General features: G+C 43.6%; 1 protein-coding gene across 1 annotated transcript in view; it reads left to right on the top strand.

The window, feature by feature from the left end:
* FAM91A1 (family with sequence similarity 91 member A1) overlaps positions 1-23,086 on the top strand; it is a 1,180,047-nt gene that overhangs the window by 67,663 nt on the left and 1,089,298 nt on the right. Inside the window, exons 2-3 of the mRNA XM_069621589.1 lie at positions 18,821-18,905; positions 20,082-20,233. Of these exons, the coding sequence (XP_069477690.1) occupies positions 18,821-18,905; positions 20,082-20,233 (237 nt within the window). The remainder of the gene's footprint in view (positions 1-18,820; positions 18,906-20,081; positions 20,234-23,086) is intronic.

The raw sequence follows: 23,086 nt of genomic DNA on the forward strand, positions 1-23,086 counted from the left end.
AAGAGGGCAAGTGGTAGAGGGATCCAGGGAGAGAAATATCTAGGTGCAGAAGAAGCAGCAATGGTGAATACCTGAGTGTCTAAACGGCACAACCTTAAGTTATTGCTGTGGAGAATGCCCTGTAGATTGTTCCCTGAGAAAGCTTGGGTTGAAAAGGCTTTATCCTTTAAGCATTACCAAAAGACAGATGTTCTTTAGTAATTAGGGGTTGCCGAACTAGTACCAGTCCGGAATCAAGTGACGCCTGGGTTAGGGTGGGATGCCCCTTCCTAGGTTATTGGGAGAGGGATGGCCATTAGTCAACTGCTGAAATGAAAACAAAAACTCTTGAACTGTCGATGTGTTCTTGAGGCCATCTGTGACACTAGTTAGTAGCTTGCTGCTTGAAATGTTTACCCCCTGGTATATTAATAAGTCTGCTCCTGAATCTTTACAGGGTTATGACCTACATATCTTCCAACACTCAACCTTTGCTATGATTCTGTTTCTTGTTCAAGGCTTGTGACATAGACTTTATAGCGATAGATAGTTGCAGAAAGTATTAAGCAGTACTTTTCTTCTCTGGTGAACAATATTAGGACTACCAGTTTTATAACTGCCAGAGCTAACACAATTATCATACACATCATTCTGCGGTGGGATGACTCAAGGATATTTGTCCCTTCTCCCCAATGTGGGGCCTTCCCCTTTGAAGCCAGAGAGGTAAGCCCGCTCCGCAATACTAGGGGTCTGGGCAAGTGGGATCTTACTGGGAGAGACTCCCCCCTTAGGGGACAAGGACTCCCGTTGCAATGAGGAACTTCCTAGACCATCTACCATAGCAGCATATATGGGACTATCTGTTGTGAAGAGCACTGTAATACCCGGATGTTTGACTGAAAAAACTAAAATACACTACTATACAAAGGAAAGAAACCTGTCTCTTTAAGAAGACGCACTCTTTCACTGAGACGTGTAGATTGGAGAGGAAGAGAGGGGATCGTAAGCAGGGGAAGACTTCATTGGCTCCCAGTGGATGCAAGGATTACATTTAAACCCTCTGCATTGTCCACCAGGCTTTCTGGGGCCTGGGTCCAAAATACCTTCAACTATCCCTCTGTAAATACCTCCCCTCTCGAGCCCTTCGCGCCTCTAACTCTCTCAGGGTCAGTCTTTTTTCAAAGGAACGAGCTGGGGGTTGATCTATGTCTTCGACCTGGGCCTCCCTTTGCAACAGCCACCCTGCCACCTTGAAACTTGAGGAGAACCATCTCCGGTTCCGGAAGCACCTCAAGACCTTCCTTCGCTTCTGCCTTTGCCCCTCTTCTCCACTACTGATCTGTTTTCTCTCTCGGCACTGTGTACCTGGCCACCCTCTATCCTCCAGGCCCAGGTACCTGCTCACCTTGCTACCCCCCTGCACTGCCCTTGCACTGGGGTCTGTATCTTTACCCATAATGTCCCCATCCCCTTTTTTTCAGCACTTATCAGATATACCCTATCTGCGTAACCTAGCACTTGCCACTTGCTGGCTGCACTACCACTGTTTTTTGCCTTTATTTATTTTCTCTCCCCTCTGTTCCTCACTTTCCACTTCTCCCCCTTCATGCACTTCCCCCCTTTCCTTATCCTATGCACTTGCACGTTCTCAATGTCGCTGGGCCTAGTAAGATCATTGTTTTTGTTCTCCCCTGTTCCCCTCCCTTTGCCTGGTTGCGCTCTGAAACACTTGTGTACGAGCACAATATAAATAAAATATATCATTGGCTTTTTGTTTAATAAACATTTATCAACCCTGAATTCCTACCCCAACCCACCCCTATCTCGATGCATGGTACATATTGCAATGTTCATAAAGTTACTGAATGCCAAGAGTCCGTAAATGTTGAGGGCAGTATCTGATATTATAGTCATGCTGCAGAAAGTTTAGCACATCAGCCCAGTCTTTAGCAAATTTTGTTTGATTCCCCTGTATGGAGTAAGTAAACCATTCGAGAGCAACAAAGTTCCAGACTTTGGAGAACCATTCTGTGAGCAACGGTGTATCTTTAGATTTTCATTTTTGTGCTATAAAAGGGCTGCAAGTTGCAATATAACAAAAGCTTTACATTTCTTTTTAGGACCTCATCTCAAAGTCGCCTCCAGGATTAACAACACGCTTGACTTAAGAGTGCTGGGCTTTACCAAACATTTTATGCATAAATCTATCCATCTCAACCCAATAACTCGTCAAGATCGGGCAACCCCTCCATATATGCCTCCAATTCCCAAGTGAACCACACTCTCTCCAGCATTGGTCTGAAATAGCCGATTTCATTTTATGTCAATGAACTGGAGTATAGTGCCATTGAGCCAACGACTTGTATCAAAATTCTCTTATTTGGATCGAACAAGTAAATCTGGGAATATCTTTCCAGAGCGCCTCCCATTCTGGTTGAGATTTCTGTTCTCCCAGTGTTAGATGCCAGCGTTGTGTGTAATGTGTTGAGGTATTTGGGGTAGCTTCGATATGTTTGTATAGGTTTGAGATAAGAGCCTTATTCCCTGGATTGGTGATGGTGAATTTTTCAAACATTGTTCGCTCCCTAATTGCTGCATGTTTGTTCGGGGGAGCTTATATCCAGTGCCGAACTTGAAAGTATTGGAAGCGTGCAGATTCATTTAACCCTAGTTCATGTTTACATTGGCTGAAAGATTTAGGATTTTTGCTTTGAAAGAGATCTCGTAGCTTTGTGCAGCCTTCCTGAATGCCAGTGGATCAAGGCCCGGTGTGAAATGCGGCTTAGAAAACAAGGGCATAAATGGTGAAGGAAACTTTGTGAATTGGTATTGCTACTGCTGCGTCCCACACTTCTTCCGCTAAGCTTGTAATCTTGCTCTTATGAATGTTTGGGAGCTATAAAGTGTCCCCAAGCTGTGGGCCTCTTATTGCACGTTCCATCTGGACCCACCGCTTTACGGTATGTGTTCCCCACCAATCTTGTTCTATATGAATTTGTGCTGCTTGATAGCACTTTCGAAAATTTGGCAGCCCCCTGCCTCCCCTGTTTGTAGGTGTCATTAAAACCTCCAAAGCCACACGCGAGGTGCTTATTATTCCATACAGAAGCAGATACTGCTCCATGTAATTTTTTTGAAAAGGTAGCAGTTACCAGGATTGTGAGTGCCTGAAAGAAATATAGCATTTTAGGGAGGATAACCATTTTTATCGACTTAACTCGACCTAACCAGGAAACTGTCAGCAGACCCTATTTGACTAATTATCCCATAATTTCCTTCAGCAATAAGGTGTAATTTGCTTCATACATCTGGGCATTCGTAGGGGTTATAGTAACACCCACAAGTTTAATTCTTTCTTGCGCCCATCCAAATTCTGTATGTAATCTCAGGGATTGCACTGCTTTAGGTGGAAGGGAGAGATTCAGGATTTCTGATTTTGTGTGGTTTATTTTCAGACCCGCTACATTGCCATACCTCCCCAACTAGCATTCAACTGCTTGCAAGGTGTTTATCAGATCAGATGCAAAAAGCACCATGTGGTCTGCATACACCATTATTTTATTCGATACCCCTCCAAAATCAATCCCTTGAATGGCCTCTGTCTGACCCTGGCGAGGAATGGTTCAAGAAATATAGTGTATTACTGTAGTCACAAAGGGCAGCCCTGTTTGATCCCGTGTTGAAGAGAGATAGCAGGCGAGAGTTGGCCATTTATATGCAATTTCGCACACGGTTGTCTATAATTTGATTTTTATCTATCAATTTCGGCCAAAACCCATTTTCTCCAGAAGCAAAAAGAGGAAAGACCACTCGACCAGGTCAAACGCCTTCTCTGCGTCAAGAGAAAGCAGGGCCGCTGAGATTTTTTTTTCTCCACTTTTTCTAAAATGTGGCGGGTGCGCCTCATATTGTCATGTGTTTGACAGTGTTTTATAAAGCCTGATTGGTCTGGGTGTATAACTGTCGGAAGAAGATCCTCCATCCTATTGGCTAATATTTTAGTATACATATTAGCGTCCAAATTTATGAGGGCTATGGGGCGATATGATCCACATCTACTAGGATCTTTTTCTGGCTTTGGAAATGGCACAATCCTAGCCTCTTCCATAGTAGCAGATATGCAACCCGATTGTTTAAATGAATTATATAGGCAAGTGAGTTTAGGCGTTAACACCTTCCGATAGGTATTATAGAATAGGCTGGAAAACCGTCTGGGCCTGGTGATTTATTCAAGGCAAGAGCATTTATAACCCTTAATACTTCTTCTTGGCTGATACCTAGTTCAAGACTGTCTGCCTCCTCCGTAGCTATACAGGGGGAGGTCAACCGCCTCCAAGTACAAAACCTGTGCTCCTGTATCAGGATATTTTCTGATCGATAGAGATCTGAGTAGAATATATTGAACTGTGAGACAATTTGCAAAGTTTCCGTAGCTTTCATGCCTGAGGATAAAAGAATCATCTGAATAATTTGTGATGCTGTTCTTTGGCGTAATTGTCTGGCTAATAAACGGTCTGCCCTATTGGCTTTGACATAATATTTTTGCTGTAGATATAGTAAGGACTTTTCAACTTTTTTTGCTGAAGTAAATTTAGCTTACCCTTCACTGTTCTGTACGCTCTTTTGACAGCTGGGCGCCTATGCTTTGCCTTTCTCCATCACCCGTTCCAACTCGTCCTCCAGTTCTAACTCTAGTGCAATTCTTTTCTTTATGTCTGATAGCAGAAGCAGCTATCAATACTGCACAAAGAGTTGCTTCAAAAGCATCCCATGTCACATTTGCTGAAGTCCAGTTAAAAAAAAGTCCCTGGTCTTCCCTTCAATTTTCCCTCTTAGTACTGAGTCAACCATGATTTTGGATGGAAATCGTCAAAGCCCATATTGAGTCCCCCCATCTACATCCAGGTCTATGATGAGAGGTGCATGGTCCGACAGTGTTATTGCATGACAAGTAATTTGGGTTACTTTACCTAAGAGGGACTTTGAGACCCAAGCATAATCCATGCGTGAAAAGGACAGGTGGACATGTGAGTAAAAGGTATATCCTTTTTCTGGCCCCATTGAGTGCTGGCCAGACAGCTACCGGGATTCGTCGTAGTCAAAGTTTAGATCTGTCAGCTAGACATATGTGTCTCTTGGAGCACCTCCAAGTCCGGTTGGTAAAGCCCTAGGAGAGATTCCTACTTCCTACACTTCGCTGTAGCTTTGTGACCCCTAATGTTTAACGTTAAACACTTGAAATGTCTTGATATAATACCGTATCATGAGGATCTTACATTGTATGCATACAACAATCTTTGTTATCTTTCTCAAAGACCATGCATCGCATACCCCTCCCCCCAATTTGTTCGCCCAACTCCCCTTTGCTTTCCTCACACCGACCAACCCAACACTCCTCAAACATTGTCCCCTGGTGTGTACCACAGTATCCAACATGAGACCCCAGCCATGGATCATCTATATCCCCAGAGCGATGTGTGGGGTATCCTAGTACCCCCATCTGTTACCTGAACAGATAGTTCCAAGATGGTGTGCTTCGTCTAGTTGAAGTAAAAAAAGATCAATTCTTAATCCTTGCTCTAATGTTCGCCTGCTTCTGCGCTTCATTATCAGGGTGTTTTAAAGTTGGGACCTCTGAGTCGTGCCTTCCAGTCCGCTTGATTTTTAGCCTCGTCTCTTCTCCCACGTCGAGTTGAAGTCATCCATTGCCAGGGTTTGACTTGTGGAACCGAACGAACAGCAGCGAATGATGGGCCCTCTGTAGTATCTTCTTGAATTTGCAACAAGGGCATTCCTGCTTCTCGAGATGTAATACTATGTTTTCTCCCTTCCAGAGAGAAAACCAATGCAAAAGGTAAAGTCCACCTATATTTAGTCTCTCGCAACTGTAATGTTTTCACCATCGGCTGCATCTCGCAATGTTTCTGAAAAGTTGTCTGCGAGAGATCTTGATACAGTTGGATCTCGCTGCCATTCTATGTAATTGGAGAAGATGCCCTTGCGTTTCTGAGAATCTGCTCCTTTTGTGGGAATGATGTGCATGCTGCCAACACATCACGCGGGTGAGCCCCGGGATCATTTCTTTTTGGGCCTGTCCTATTTACACTGTCAAACAGCACGGTATCAGCCTCTTCCACTGAAATTACGTCTGAAAAGATGTGAATTACAGTGTCTTTTAGCTCTGCATCTAAGATCGTTTCTGGCAAGTTTCAAATCCGAATATTAGAACGTCTAGATCTGGTCTCAAGATCTTCACACTGTATTTCTAGCTTGTGTGTAAGCCTTGCTAATTCTTTGAGGGCAATATCCAAGGGCAATATCCGACTGTTTGTTTTCCTGCGTCAGTTCCTGAATTGCCCGCTCGTTGGTATGAACACACTCCGCCAGGGAAGAAATGTCTTTGCTAGAATCGGATAATGACTGCCTGATTTCAGTAGTGAAAGAGGTGAACTGCTGCTGAAATGAAGCATGAAACTTGTCTTGAAACTCCTGAAAACAGATTGCAAAATCCTCTTTAGAGGCAGCCATTTATGGGGTGAGGCTGCTAGACCCACCAGGTACTTCACTTGGATTAGCTACAAGTGTGTTTCCGGCTGAGGGTGTCACTTGGCTCGCTATGCACAGTTTTTGAATCTGGTGTGTTGTAGTTTGAGGAACTAGGGTAGACCCCGCCTGGGTAGACCCCGCCTGAGTAATCTTCTTTTGCCCTTCGGCATGTGTTGCATATGGCTCTGTATCGTTTTCCGTATTTCCCGTAGGTGCACTATTACTCTTCTATGGAGATTGGCTGCCTGCACCCAAGAAGAGGAGATCTGCTATAAATTCCTGGCGACTCAGTGGCCTGCACAACTTCTCCTCTGATTTTTAGCAGGATCAATTCTGGGACCCTACCAAATGCTTTGTTTTCATAGTCCCATGTCCTTAAATTGTCCCACGCTTTGATAACGCAGATGGTAAAGGCTAATGATGTATGCACCCCCCCTCCTTGCGCAGCCTCCAAAATGATTACCCAGGTTGGCAGAGATTTATACACGGCTGGTCCTGTGGTATGTCTTAACCCACTAATCTGAGCCCTGCAACATCACTGTGCCTTGCTGGCAGCAGAAACATCATAATGGCCGCCGGAAAGCATGCTGCTCGCCAGAAATCACCAGAAAGTGCACAGTGAAAACCTGAAAAATAGGCCACCGTCTACTTTTGCCTATCTAGTGGTAACACAGGAGACCACTGCCAAAACCCATCATTTGGCTGCTCGCAGAGCAAAATCATAGCAAAAGAAACAGAGCTGGTTTCAAAAATCTGTTTTTATTTGGTGTCAAATTTGTAGAAATCATGGCTTACAAACCACCCCTAAAAAGATCCAACCTCCTTGTTGGGTGGTCAACATCATTCTCCCGCAAGAATCTACATAATTATAAGGTCCACAGAAATGTATCTATATCTGAATAAAGTATACTTTTGAGGATTGCTTGCTGGAAGAAATCTGTCAAAAATGGGTGTAATACCGTTACTCGTCTCTACCAGAAGCTGGCGTTTTAAAACCATTTTGGGTTAAGTTCAACATGGAACTCAAACTATGCCAAAGAAAGACTTGCTATCAGAAGCCTAAGAGGTGGATACAATTTAAAACTATATTCTGAAAAGGCTTGAAGCAAGAAATTGTTTAATGTATGTGTTTAAAAATGTGAGTTATATTATAAGAAAAGACAATTTGTAGACATTGGGTTAAGAGTTAGTTTCCCACACTGTTTCAAACACATTCCACACCTCCCTGGACAAAGGAAACTTCCCCCTGCCCTTGGCTAAGAGATTGATAGGCTGTTGTGAATAGGAACTAGGAGGGGCACCCTGGCCTGTTGCTCTGAGTGACTGACAACAAACTGCTGGCAGGAAGAAGGACATGTGACCCTCTGAGTCAGCCCAGCTCTGGGGGCGTACCAGACTGAAATGTGGATTTAACATTGGAGTAAATATATGTTTTAGAAAAATACTTATAACAAATTACACTGAACTGACAAAAATGTGAAACTTTGAGATTGTTAAAATGAAAAATTCGCTCACAGTTTAAGACTAAGCTGGAATCCGTGCAATGTTCTGAGACTAAACCCCGGAATTTATTCATATTGTAGCTACTGTGTTTATGCTAGGAACATGATAAATTACAGAAATGTGCCCAGATGGGGTGTGCATGCATATATAAAAATGTGTGCAGAAATAATATTGAGAAACCCACCAAAAGCTCACAAAGTGGTCATTTCTGAACCAAAGCCCTTAGGAAGATGAGAGTTGAACAGAAATGTACCTTAGGCAATCTGTCCTGTAATTTATGTAATATTAACAAGTTGTGTATATTGTAAATGTTTTTTATGAAAAATAAGATGTACTGTACAGACACAAATGGGAGGGTTTTCCCCTAAGCCATAAAGATGACACAGGATGACACACTGATCCCTTCTCCAATCAGGGGACAGGAAATTCCCTGACCTATCAGATCTTTAGATGGTTGGGCATAGATAGTCAGCCTCCCCACCCACTTTGGAAATACATAAACAGAGACTGCTGAGGACAGACAGGACACACACTTTCCACTTCTCAACTGATTTCTTGGCGAAGCACCCTGCAGGAAGATCCAGACATAGATCCAGAAACCAGACTCCAGAAACAAGCTCTAGACCAAACTCTAGAACCTTGAAGCAGAGAGGCCTAACCCACAAGCTGAACCTTTTTCAGCTGGCCTTCAGAACATTTTACAACCTGATCCTAACCCCTAAACTTCCAAGGGGCATCTCAAAATCCAACAGCCTGGCTGAGCTGTTCTGCTTCTAGCTAAGAACCCTGTGCTAGAACCCAGATCCAGACCCAGAGAGCAGAGCTGTATCCAGAACCCGTCAGATCCAGTCCAAGAGGCCGCGCAGACCGCAGTGCCTTGCTGGGAGCAGAACCCCGTGCTGAGACCTGTCCAGTGGCGAGAGAACCCCAGCCAAACACTTGACCAGATCTTTGACGGGGCCCACTCCATTCCAAACCCATAGGAGTGAGTATCTAGTCTAGAACTGTCCATAGTCATCTCTTACTTTAAAGTAACCTAATCCAACCACTCTAACCTATCCATAACTGCATTATTGAATCTCTGTTTTCTATCCTAAGTTCTTCTCTCCTCCACATAATTCTTCATAATTGTAGCAATAATCTTCTTTGCGCTGATATTTTTCTGAAGAGGGACAAGTGTTTTGACGGACAGAGATCAGGGCGGAGGTGCCGCTGTTCTGGTGGCAGCCCTTTGAGTGTCTTGCTTCTTCATAGCTCCTTAGTATAAGCCTATCCTTTTTGGTAAATCTTTAAAGCGCATCTTTCATTTTGAAATCTTGACTTTATTTCTGAAAAATATACCTTCACAAAAACCTGTAACTTTTGAACGGCACGTCCTAGAACCAAAATGTAACTGTCATTTTAAAGCTAAGATCCTAAGCTTTCCAACAAACATTATAGTTTTGCTGTTTCACGCACGCAGAAAAGTTGCAGCAAATTGTAATTTGGCTCCATTTCAACACATGTCAAAATAGCTGTTTCTTGTTTTCAACTGCTGAATTTCGTTTTCAATCTGATAATCATTCATAAATCATTGCTAGTGTGGACCTGAACCAATCCAAAGTAACTCTCACTAATCCTGAATCTCATTTAGTGAATTAAAGTCATTTTTAGCATTTTTCCCTTTCATTGCCAATCGCATTCAAAAGCATTTTTGCCCGTTTTAAATCATACCTATTCCCTCTAAGCTTGCTGGGGGAACTGGGATTGAACTGCATTGTTGATTAATATTCCTGAAACCTGTGTGCCCTCATTTCCACCTCTTCATATTGCATAATAGTGGGGGGAGTGTGTAGTCACAGGGGAAAGAGTGATCATATTGCCTTTTGATTGAAATCATACCAAGTTTTATTTCTGTGCTGCATTCTTTCCTATCATTGCATTTCCTTGAACCATTATTCTCTGCTACCTTATCCTTCCTATTCCTACTCCTAAGTGATTAAAGAGATTGTTGATATTGTAATATTACCCTTACTGATCACTGTTCGTATTCATAAGTGTGCTATTCAGATATTATTCTATTCATAAAAGTGTGATATATAGATATTGTTCAATTCTTCAAATAAACCTTTTAATTTACAAAACAAACCTACTTCTTGGCTCAGTGCGGTTGGGGAGATCTAAAGAGAGGGGCGTTATATAAGGGTTCATCATCCAGATTTAAAGAACTTTGACATAAAAATATATAAATAAGGGCTTCCATTGGGCATCCCATACCAGGCATTGACTTAGTTGGAGTTCTGGATTGAAGTCACTTACAGGCCATACACTGCTGTTAAAATCTACTGCTTGCGGTGGATGAGCGACGCGCTGCTACTTTGCCAGTGAGCCTGGCCAACTTGAAATGTTGGGACCCAATTGAGTCAACCGGTCTCGAGCGCAGAATAGTTTTATAGTAAGCCCTGTCTCGAAGGTGGCTCAATGCAGACTTACCGCTAGAACAGTGCAACTCGACCATCTCGACTGCAATAAAGCATCAAGGAGCTCAGCTCAAAGCTGTCTAGCACCCCAGATGGGAAATACAGGAATTTGCAGTGGTCCTCTCCCCCTGGTCCACCTTTACAGGCCAAGCTAATTAAATGCATTGTTAGTTTTTATTAAAGTTCCTATTTTTATAGAACTTAGTTTGGGCGTTTTATTTTGATATCACCATGCTGTTGTTGGGTTTTATTGCAACTGTATCGGCTTACACTCCTTAAGAGTAGCTTGCCCTTGGCCCACGTTCCAATACTTTTCAGGCTGTGCCCATTTCCCCTTTGATTGGGATCACTGCTGGTTTATTGGTAGTGTGGGACTGAGAAGATGCTTTAGCCACTACTCATTCCTGTTCTTCTGATGTGTTCCTGGATGCATTGCTTAAGCCTTTCAGTTGTGCTACCTACAAAGAACTTGTTATAGAGCAACTGGATATTTATTTGTACTTTTAAAATTGTATAAAGTTCATTTTTCTTTTTAAGTACACTTTTACAGACATTTGTGAAAGCTCTGCTGCTCCGTATTATCCATATTTCTATATGGGTTTTAGTTGCCTGTTTTAGTTACCTGAAGATGACTCGAAAGAGAATATTTTGAGGCATTCCTTTTTTAGTATAGGTGATCCATGGCTTCTTTCCTATATAATTCAACAAATCTGTTTTCATAATAATATATGTTACTGAAACTTTAAACTCAGTCTTGCCACTCTTTGTGATGCCATTGTCAACCTGAGCACAGTTGAGAACCACGGTTTGTGGTGTGTCCGGAGTATAAGCTCATTATTCCAGATGCGTTTGAGATCTGCAAACCTTGAGCGATGGAGATCATATATTTAAATGGGTCATTCTGTTTTGTCAGTTCATCGACGGATGTAATTTCGATGGGTTTTTTCCAAGTATTTTTTACCAAAAAAACCTGCCACACTCTTCAAAGACTGGGCAGATCGTCTACAAGTTTCAGAGTGCCGAGTGTCTTCCGGCCTTCGACTTTTTGAGGTTGCTCCGCCTCATGGCATCCTGCCTTTTCCTGGTGCCAGAGGCTCGCCTGAGAATGAGATCCCTTCAATGGGCTCTCAGGACACATTGGTCTCAGTTCTCGGGCAGCATGTTAGACCAACTTCAGGTTCCAAGCAGGGTCGCACAGGATCTCCTCTGGTGTGCCTTCAAGGACAACATTCTGAAGGGAGAACCTTTTTGACAGTCATGGCCGAAGATAACAGTAGTGACAAACGCCTCCCGGGGTGGGGAGCCCACGCCAACGATCTGACAAACAGTGGTCGTTGGTCTCAATCTGAGTCCAAACTACACATCAATATTTTGGAGCTGAGGGCAATCCGACTTGTGCTGAAGGCTTTTCTGCCCTCTACAGGGAAAGAATGTCCTGATAATGACTGACAACACAGTGGCCATGTACTACCTCAACAAAACAGGATGTGTAGTGTCACTACCACTGTCCAGAGAGGCAATGCAGCTCTGGTACTGGGCAATTCAAGAAGTAATCTCCCTATCGGCAGTTCACCTTGCCGGGGCGGAGAACACAGCGGAAGGTGCTCTGAGCAGGCAGAGCACAGTCTCCCATGAGCGGGAGCTAGCTCAGGAAGTCCTTCAAGAAATCTTCACCCTTTGGGGAAACCCTCAAGTGGACCTGTTTGTGAATAGTGTTAACCGGAAGTGCAAACTGTATTGCTCCAGGGAATGTCCTCCAAGAGGAGTTCTAGGAGACCCGTTCATAGTGGACTGTGAGTTCCCCTCCTGTACGTGTTCCCTCCAATCCCTGTCATTCCTCATGTGATCAGGAGGTTGAGAAAGTTCAGGAAACGCATGATCCTAATTGCCCCTGATGTCCATCTGCCCTCCAATATGTCTTCCACGAAGAGAGGACCTTCTCTCGCGAGAGGAGGGTCAGGTTCTATATCCAGAGGTCAAGACACTCAGCCTTCATGCATGGTTTCTGAAAGGCTGAGATACAAGGATTGGGACCTCCCAGATGACACAATGGAGATTTAGCTTTTGGTCAGAAGGCCAGCAACAAAGTCCTTGTACTGTTGCTGTTGGAACACATTCTGCAGCTGGTGCAAAGACAAGAATATAGACCCTTTTCTATGCAAAACACCAGATGTGTTATATTTTCTACTATCCTTAGCCAATCTGGGGCTGCAGGTTGGAACAATTAAAGGCTATTTGGCTGCGCTATCCATCTTAAACGCTCGTCAGAAGAATGTCCGTATTTCAAGATCCCACTGGTGACACAATTTCTAAAGGGACATACTAATGTGTTCTCCCCATCTCCTTTCCAGGTTCCAGTTTGGGACCAAAATCTGGCAGTAAAATGCCTGTATGTGTGCACCTTTTGAATCTCTACATTCATGTCCGCTAAGGTTGCTAATATTGAAAAACATTCTATTGATAGCATTAACTTCAGCCCGTAGAGTGAGTGAATTGCAGGCACTATCATCCAAACCACCCTTTACTATTTTCCACAAGAATAGGGTTGTTCCGACGGTTAAGCCTTCATTTTTACCTAAAATCATTTCAGATTTTCATGTAGGACAGAAAATTGTACTGCCCACTTTCTATCCTCCACTGATCTTGTAAAAGAGGAGGAGAGATTACAAGTAGAGTTTGGAGCTTTTACATATCTAGATTATCCAAACTTCGTATTGATGATCAGCTTTTTATAGGCTTTACAGGTCGCAAACTGGGTCATGCTGTGACAAAACAGACCTTATCCAGATGGATCATTCTGGCAATCTCGGAATGCTACATGCTGACGGGCAAAGATCCTCCAGAAGGCTTATGGGCCCTTTCCACCTGGGGCATGGCTACCTCTACAGCTCTGCAAAGAGGTGTACCGATTAAAAACATTTGTGAGGCAGCTACGTGGTGGTATGTGGCTGATTATGTCAAGATTCCTACAGATCTGTGCCCCACTTACAATGCTCCGTTTTTCACATTTAACTTCAAACCAGATGTTACTATTGAGATCACTATGCTAGATATATTCTCTGTTTGCAATGACCTTTTCAATCAACTACTATGGGAATCAACCAGAGTGAAGATATAAATGAACCAAATGTCTCAAGTTCCACCGACTTCTCCAACTTCCTACCTCATCCAAATAGGCTAAGCGAATACTTTTTGCCTTCTGCATCCTTGGCTCCGGAGTATGCCATATAATATTGTGAACATATCCATTCCATATTTCCAGAGTGCATAAAAAGGCTTTGGGGAAACTTTGAACCTCAGGGATACTTATATAAGCCCTCGCCTCAGTTTTGTTCTAAAAAGAAAAAAAATGTTTTTTTTAATTGTGACACACACTTTTCTATAAGGCTGACTTTTCCTTCCACCCCAACACTTCTACCCCTTTTTTTGTGCATGCATGTTTCCTTCCCACTTACAGCATTCCTTTAAATCCCCCCAGCAACTTCACATTCAACCTTCATCATGTGTAAGGGATTTGTGGGAATTCAGTTGAGGCAATGCCCGCAGGTCTTAATCTCTTACTCAATACCATTTAGTTGTCCACAATTCATGATTCAAAATTGTATACGGTCACACAGAGCGTGCTATCAACCTAACGTTCACACAATCCACTTTGACAATGCATTCCATAACCACTCTGAATATTCAAAATATTCCAATTACGAGTCCGTACTGGATTCTGTTTTTTCTTGCTTTTCCTGCACATCCTTGAAATGCGTCCTGTAGCACATTTCTGTCCAACAGCATGGCATAACTTGGAGTTTGCTAAATGTTGTGCATAACCACAGCAATATTTGATTTGTCCCTTGTCTGCCTCTTGATTTGCTATCTCTTGGTTCTTCTCCACTATGTTTTGGATCTGATTACACAGACCATTAGCTCACTGCCAGAGCTATTGGAGGTGTAATATAGAGGTATCCTGGGGCCAGCCCGCTGCTTTGAGCGGCAGAAACCCTTCGGTGTTTGCATTTTCTTGTCCGTTATTTTGTACAAGGAAAGAATGCTGGATAAGTGTGTAGGGATGCAGGCCTTTGTAAGTGCTCCATACTCCTCCATGGCCCTCTCCCCTTCCAGGCTATATTCTGTAACATTACTGCCCCAACCACTTCCTGTCCCCAAAAATATATCAAGGGTACCATTTGAAGTGGTTTGTGCATTGAACAATTTACATTGTCGGCTCCCTTAGTTGAAAGTAGAATGCGCTACTCCGCTATAAAGTGAAGCAAACATGTAATTGAGCTTTTCTTCCAAAATATAGACCCAAAGATAAAAACAATTGTTTAAAGCATATTTATCTTTTGTATATTGTAATGCATTGCAATAGAGTCGACACTTCAAAGTGCAGCGAGAGGAGAATGGAGATGAGGTCCAGGGCCAAGCACAGTTAAACTCATGGGCCTCCTTTCAAATTCAGACTAGGATGAAAGGAGAGCATGAGAATGTATCAAGATAAAGGGAACATGCCAGAACAAGTGCACTGGAACACACAACATAGCACCGTGCTGGTTGCCTTGGATGCACTTCCCGATCCAGAAAAGGGACCCACCCTACACTCTCTCAATAGAATTGTGCATGCAATAAACTGAAACTCACACGGCCTTGTAGAAGTACTTTTGGAACTGGGCCCTACTAATTTCACGTTTCTTAATATGCACATACTAAATCTCCTTGGACACCAGTGCACATACAAAATGCTTGTTTCCTTGCCTGGTGTGAAGACCTACATTACAGTTATCATCTGAAGACAACCTTTGCGAATCTACACCTCTGTTCCAATAGACGCAAAGGAGCTAGTGCCTAGCAGAGGACAAGGGAAAAGGCGGGGGAGGAAAATAAGAGGTAGACCCCAACCCATGCTGAATGAAAGAGAAAAAAATAACGGGTTAAGGAAAGACAATGCCATACAAGGTTCTGTAGTCGAATGTTGGCAACAGTACCTGGTAATAAGGATTCGAGTGCAGGAGACTTGTTCACAACTCCACAGGGAAAAAAATAGGTAGCTTAACTAAATGACCTCATAAGGACACAACCAGGAAGGGCAACAAACATAATCTAAAGCCTCTGTAAAGCCTAGAAGATCCAGGTGCTTGACTTGTGTAAGCCAGCTCTGTTTTCCTCCCTACTTTAAGGAAACCAAAGCTCTATTGAAAGTCTATGGCTACCCAGAACTCATTTGCTAAGAACTTCATATCTTCAGAGGCAATCATCTCGCCCAGGTAAATAATCCGTCTGACTCCCCAGCTCCTGTAAAAAGTTGCGTTTGCCATAGCAATTTAGTGAAACACCAAGAAGCCGAAATAAAGATCCAAAGGGAGACATGTGAATTGCCACACACGCACAAGCCTTTGCCCTCCTGAGGAATTGTAGAAACCTACTGTGAAATGATGACTGCATTGGCAAGTATCCTTCTTTCAAATGCAAACCAGCCAGTCACACTCAGGAAATACTTTTTTCTAGAAGGTGAATCCCTGCAATCTTGAAGTGCCTGTTCATTTCTCACAAGCTGATCATGGCCTCCACTTCCCCCTTTATGTGAACCAATAGCAGACTTTTCACAAAGCTCATGAGGTAACAGAATGGTTCCACTGTGACTTCTTTAGGTTTGTAAACTGCTACTTTTTCCTTCTTCTGTGCAAATGGATCCATCATCTGGCTTTGGGTTTGAAAATAAATTCTAGTCGAAAGCCCTGAATAGTTTTCAAAACTCTGGCTTCTTCTGATGAATAGAGGGATTCCTTCTCACCTGATATAATGAATGGTTGCCTGTTGGCAGACCTCCACCACCAACCGCTACTTCCAGAGAAGTGTCATCCTTCATTGTACTCCTGGGGATTCTTCAGTGCCAGTTTATGGGGTAAGACAATGGTCCACTATGGCTTCTTTAGTAGCGGAAGCTGCTGCTACTTTAACCTTCAGTGCAAACTGTCCCTCATCTTGTATTGCAAAAAGTCTCGTCTGAAAATATGAATAGTTTGTTTAAACCCAAGTATTTCCTAACACATTGTGCCATTTGTGGAAAAAGAGCGAGGTCCTGCCCCTCCTAATCTTCTCACCCTTATGGGGCTGAATGGAGTTATTCATCCTCACTTGAGCTAATGGCTGATTGCCTGCTGGTAGTCCTCTTCCGCTGGGTGCTACTTCCACAACCTGAATGGAACGGTGTTGCCTTGACAATTGTCACAGTACTGGGTGTTACCATTGCATTGTAGCATTTGGCTGCCCTGAAAACGGTAATGTGAGTTGCCCCTGTATCGTTTGGCTCTGTGGAAAACCTTGCAGAGAACACCCTTCTTGATGGTGCACTGTGCCTTGTCCAAGGCAGTTACAGCTCATATGAACACTCCCATTTCTCTAGAAAAGATATATCTCCAATCGGAAGGGCTTGAGATCCACCTTTTTAAGATGCCAATGCCCTAAGCTTGGGGTATTTCCTATGACTGATTATGACTGATTAGGAGATTTGTCTGCATCCCTTTGGTGAGAGAGATGAACACATCCAGCCTAAGGCTAAAACAGGGCTCCAAATACAATATAGACCAAAGTCAGTCTATGGCAGTGGTATTCAAATTTGAGTAAATCTGTTATTGCTGGACCCCCTAGAAGCCATAATTGGTTGTGATTTCTATTGAAAGCAGTCAATGTACTCCCTTTTTGAAGAGCCTTACGCCCCCACCCCCACTTCCTAGACATCCTTCAGGCCCCCATAGGGGTGCCAGCCCCACAGTTTGAAGACCACTGGTCTTTAGGGTAGCAATGGCATAACTGGCTTGGCTTCTTTGAAGGTAAGTGGAATGTTGTAGGATATGTACAGTTAATCCCAATAGATAAACCAAGACATTACACTACACATGCACACTGAAAAATATACTCTTTGAAGTATTGGAAGCACATTTTGATCAGGTAACCAGGTTGATTTGATATTGGCAACTTGTAGATTTATCCAAACAATTTTGCATTGTTTTACGAATTTAACATGTTTTATTAATTTTAAGTAGTGTAGCCTATGCTTCTGTTCTTTTGGGGGGGGGGGGGGCAGATGTACATTGAGTGCATTGTACGTCACCTCTTTCATTTGTACCTTTTGAAACTCTTTGTGTCTCTGTATCTGGAGTGTTGCTTTATAATGCATTTGAAGTTTGAAGTGACGGTGTATATATATATATGTATATATATATATATATATATATATATATATATATATATATATATATATATATATATATATATATATATATATATATATATATATATTGAAGAAAAAAAAACAATTCCCAGATCCAGGATAGAACCGGGAAAAAAGTCGGCGGAAATGCACTCCCAAGAACAGTAGAGAAGGCCTGAATAGCTCTCTACAAAGAGGTAGAAGCACATATATAGCCCCTCTTTGTGATAGAATTGAACTTCAAGCAACTAGTACTTAGCGAGCACAGCACACAGCAAAAACATTGCACATAGAAAACAGTAAATGGGCTTTGTTTAGACTCTTCCACTCCTAAAGTTCACTTATAAATAAAATAAATACAAATATAAAGCCTATACCCAGGCTCGAACTCTAAACATGTTGATGCTATGGGGTGGGAATGAAAGGGATCCTTAGACATCAGTAAATTCATTACATCGTCATTATTAGAATCCGGTTGCCTGAGCTTGATCGAAGACTGTATTTCCTACAAGCTCCAACACAGTAAAATTAGATACACTCGCTGGTAAGATATAACGCATAGTGTCACAGATAGTACTAAGATGGCACATGTAATTCGTCCTAAATGAAAAGGTGACTTATATGGCTGCCAGCAGCAAAAAAAAAAGGTTGGCTTGCCAGTAAGGGTGTACCATAAGGGTCATAGAAGGCCAGGGATTGGACTAAATTTAGGCTCTTTTTTGATTTCAAGAACAACATTCGGTCCCAGTGTTTTCTGGAATCTATCGTGTAAACATATTGAAATCATATTTTCTTAATGCTCAAAGATTCGCCAGTACAGAAGGCAACATAACTACCTCTGTGTTTTGCCATGCTAAGAACTCAAGAAGTACTTGTTCTTATTTTTTATCAAACTGGTCCACAACATGGTCTCTGTTGCTATGTTGTAAACAATTTTGCAGAAATTCGTCACTGGAGCTTGTCTTAGACCTTCCTACCATGTATATCAAGAATTAGTAAAGCGCTCTGTTGCTTTCCGAAGCTAAGGGCACACTCCATCAATACCCTAATAATAATTATAACAGGAAGACAGCAATATGTGTAGAATTGCCGATATTTTTTGTTTAATTAAATATTTTGTTTTCCTTTTTAGAGTCTTGGAAATTCTCAAAAGGAGTATGAAAAGCATGTTGTCCTTTACAGTGTTCGGAATCAGCTACGATACAGAAATAACCTAGGTGAGTAGGAGCAGCATGGAATTCAAGTTCTTAGTATATGGTGCTACAGTTGAAATACATCTTTGAAAGATTATAGTTTGGAAACTAAGTTAAAATAAAGTAAGAACAAGATGTGCAATCGACAATCGGAAAAGAGGTAAATGGGCTACAAGGGTGTCTGAGTGTTTTTAATATTAAAGTAAAAAGTATACGCAAAGTTAGCCCAATACTAGAATGCATTCTCTTGTACGGTATAGAAGCCCACATAGGGGACTTCATTCTAGCATGCTCTGTGCATAGGGCTTTCCCTACAGAATCGTAGTTTCCAGCATGCACTGTTCTTTCATCTACATTGCACCACGGCTCACAGGTCACAAGATTTCATACTTCAAGAGAATCTCCCAAAAGGCCTGAGGCTCTCATCCTTGTACTCGCTGACATGTAGCACTTTATGTTTAGCTGGACTGTCTTTTTAGTGAGTGCTCTATTGATAAAAAAAAATGTCAATCCAAAAGGGCGGAGCCGCTGTTCACAAGTCTTAGTCCCCAGCTGCTGCTGATTGACTGCTACTCTATGATGCGCGTCTTGGGGGAAGAGGCGAGAATAGGAGGCGACCTTTGGTTGGTGAATGTTCCCTATAACCATCCGGCTTGAAAGCAGGCAATCCTCCTTTTTGCTAGGCGGCCGCTTAATGGGCCAACATTGCAGTTCTGTCACAGTGCCCCATGAACGCAGCACGTGGCAGCGTTTTGCTAGCCTCAGTTTTGAAGCTCGCGGGACGATGGCTTAACATGAAGCGAAGTTTGTGGAAAGGGGAAAGAAATTGAAATAACCCTCAGTTGTAGTGCCATAATTTTTTAACAACAATTGACAGTCGCGATTACAGACTTTATTAAACCCCAACAACGAAGGAAGAAGGCACTGCACTGAGCAGCAAAGAAAGAGGAAGTGAGGTGCCAAGCCCCTGTTCATTCAAACAGGAAGACATGAAAATATGGACTGGTGGAGCCAATCATGTTATGAGTTTTTTTTTATTTAATTTTCTATTTTTTTAATGAACCACCATTTATTTCTGGATGCTTGTGGAATGATTTTGTGATGCTGCTCTGAGTTAGTAAAGAAAATGGAGAGTATAATAAACATTGCTGGTGTTGCCATAGAATAACAAAGTGGATTGGTGATATGATTATTTTTCAGTGAAACATGTGAAGAAAGAGGAGCGGAAGTACTATGAGGAACTGTTAAAGTACAGCAGAGATCATCTCATTTTATACCCGTATCATCTTTCCGACATAATGGTCAAGGGGCTCCGGATAACCCCATTTTCTTTCTACATTGGAATAATGGAGGTAAGCAGATATGCATTTTTGTCCACCTTGCATGTTTGTACACATTGTAAACATTTGTCAAGGACTACATTTCATGTTGGGTGCATCATTCTGCATGCAAAGTTCGTCCAATACAGAATTTAGTGGAGTGCATGTGTTGCAATGATGTCTCTTCCAGACATCATGTCGGTTGGTACAAGTTCCTATTATTAAGATGTAACAAGGACAGGAGCTCGGATAGGGGCAGAGTCCCATAGGGAGTCCACAGGCACCCACCACCCAGGCTTAAATTCTCCAACTGCCTGGAGTGGAACCAGTATCACACATACACATTCCACCCACTTACTTAAATTCTCTCTGTGACCTCATTCACTCAAGCATACATGGACAGATGCTTGCCCCTTAGCGCAGGAGTCTGCAACCCCAGTCTCCCTAAATGTTTAGGTTTAGGGCTTCCATAATCCCTCACCATTGACTTTACTGCCTATGGTTGCTGGGAGTTGTCCAAAAAAGGAGAGCCAATGATTGCACATCCCTACCTTAGAGGGTGAAGGAGCACTGCAACTGTTAAGACTTTTTCCAGTTCTCACCTCAGCTGTCCAATATTTGGCTAAGAATGGAAGTATATGATGGCAATTGCTGGCAAATGGGGATTGCCTGGAAAAACCATGCCCATACAAATGCCAAAACAATGTCTTTACTGGTGCAGGCGCTCCTCTCCAGAAAGAACATAGCATGATAACCTGTTCTGAGATGAGTTTGCAGCACACGCTTTTTGCTCACTGTACCTTTCACAGATGGGAAATATCCATTTGCATATCAGTCTGTCCCGCCCACATGGGCAGTCCAGCACCAAAATGCTATGGCAATTCCTCTCTGAACAAGAGTACCACCAGCAACCCCATACACATGTTTCAGCCTTGTTGGGCCTCATCAGTGAGGTGAAGCTGTGCCTCTCTGGTGTTTGTTCACACTGTGCCTCCTTCTCTTACTAAATTACTGTGGGCCTCATCATGGGTTGGGCAGAGAGGTATGCCCAAAATGCGGCGGTAACGCTATTACCGCTCCGCCCAATCCCGGGTTTGGGCGGAAAGTTGGAGTCCTCCAGCATGGGGTCTGGCATGGATTCACATGCTCATGAATATTCCCCTCGTCAGGCTGGGAATCCGCGGTAAAGAAAAAATCGGTTTCAGTTTCGTTTCTGAACTGTCTTTCTCCTAATAACCAATCACTGGTCTCTGGGTCATACTGCCCCCAGCCAATGACTGCCCTCTACCTAAACTCCTCCTCTGGCAGCCATCTTCAGATTTTTACCGCACGTTCAAGTGTTGGGAGTCCTCGTGCTATAGCTCTCAAGCTTTTACTGAGTTTTGCGATTTTATCAAAGAGGTTACTCTCTTTTTTTTCTGTCAATCGAGCCTCAAGCTCCACCGTTTCTACTTCTGATCAACGGGGACCCGTTTCGGATTTTCCTACGCCCCTCAAGGGCGAGTTTTCATCGAGTTTCGCTTCTTGGAGGATTCCGGAAGATCTTTGAGGCCTACCCAGCGCCTACCCCTCGTGGACATGGCCCAGGACAAAGGAAACGCGACACCCGGATCCAAGCTTTTCAGGAGCTGCCCTGGATGCGGATTACAAAATGTCTTCAAGGAAGATGAGCACTCTCGGTGCCTCTACTACCTTCACAACAACAAATCGCACGTGGAAAAGGACTGTGCGTTTTGTAAGAATATGTCCAAACGGACAATGAGGGATCGTCGTACTCGACTCACCAACTGGCTGGAGGGCAAGAGCCCAGCAGCAGGTGAGAAGAAGTAGTAGTCCGAGCAGTCTTCTAAGACCTTTGAGGGCGCTCCGGCGACAGGGGCCCAACAGAAAGCAAAGCACCGCGAGTCCGCAGCACAAGGAGCGCCGATGGGTCGGGCTCTTTGGCTGCCAGGCAAGGCGCGATGTCACCGACGCCATCAACCACGAGCCAACGCTCTGGCTCGGGGAAAAGGAAGTCGGACAACCCAGGTAAGCTTCGGGAGAAGTCCTGGTCGATCCCGATGGCGGCAGCCGAGGGGGAGCGAGGCAGTGACCCTCCCCCCCCCCCTCCCAAGGTGAAGGCCTCAGGCGCGCCCAAAGTCGCGAAGGCCCTGATTCACCCGGCTAAGGCCTCGATCGAGGGAGTCGTGTCGGCCCTGGCGAAGCCTGCGAAGGCTATTCCAAAGGAGACAATCTCCGGGCCTAGAGATTCCCTGCCACTACGGAGGGAATCCTCTTTTCAGCCTATCAATAAGACCCCTGTGAAAACCTGGGCGGAGAAAGAGGAGGCGGGGGGGCACGGTAGACATTATGGATACAGATACCACCTCTGAAGATGAGCTGGCTTGATGTCGCAAAGATCCTGGACAAGAAGTTCGAGGATGTCTGATCCTTTGGGAGGGATCCCGATGAGGCAGACGAAGAAAGCAATGGTGGTGCAGACGAGGAGCCGCGGGTCATGGATGTAACGCTCACCTGATTCCCGTAGAGGCGCCGGTCTTGACTGGGCGTATACCGTATCTGCAAAGGTGATGTGTAACACACGGCTGGCTCTTTGGGCTGGACCTCTGTGCACTGTATGTCTGACTTGAAGGGTAAGATGTCTGCAGATAGAAAATATGGGATTAAGGAACTGGGTTATTGGATGTCTCTCTCTTCTTCCCTTTCTCTTCTCCTGTAAAACCCCAAAGGTTAACGCTCTCACCTTAGGTAAGTGAACGCCGTGCTCTCCATCTGCCTCGGGGCAGGGTGCTGTAACCAGTTTCTTCACTGGATAAGGGGAGCAGGCCTCTTGACTTCAGGGGACTGCTGTCCGTCGTTTACTGCACGAACGGTAAGTTTCGAGTA

The sequence above is a fragment of the Ambystoma mexicanum genome, chromosome 5q (genome assembly GCF_040938575.1).
Source record: "Ambystoma mexicanum isolate Mex_15411 chromosome 5q, UKY_AmexF1_1, whole genome shotgun sequence".
NCBI classification, from domain to species: Eukaryota; Metazoa; Chordata; class Amphibia; order Caudata; family Ambystomatidae; genus Ambystoma; species Ambystoma mexicanum.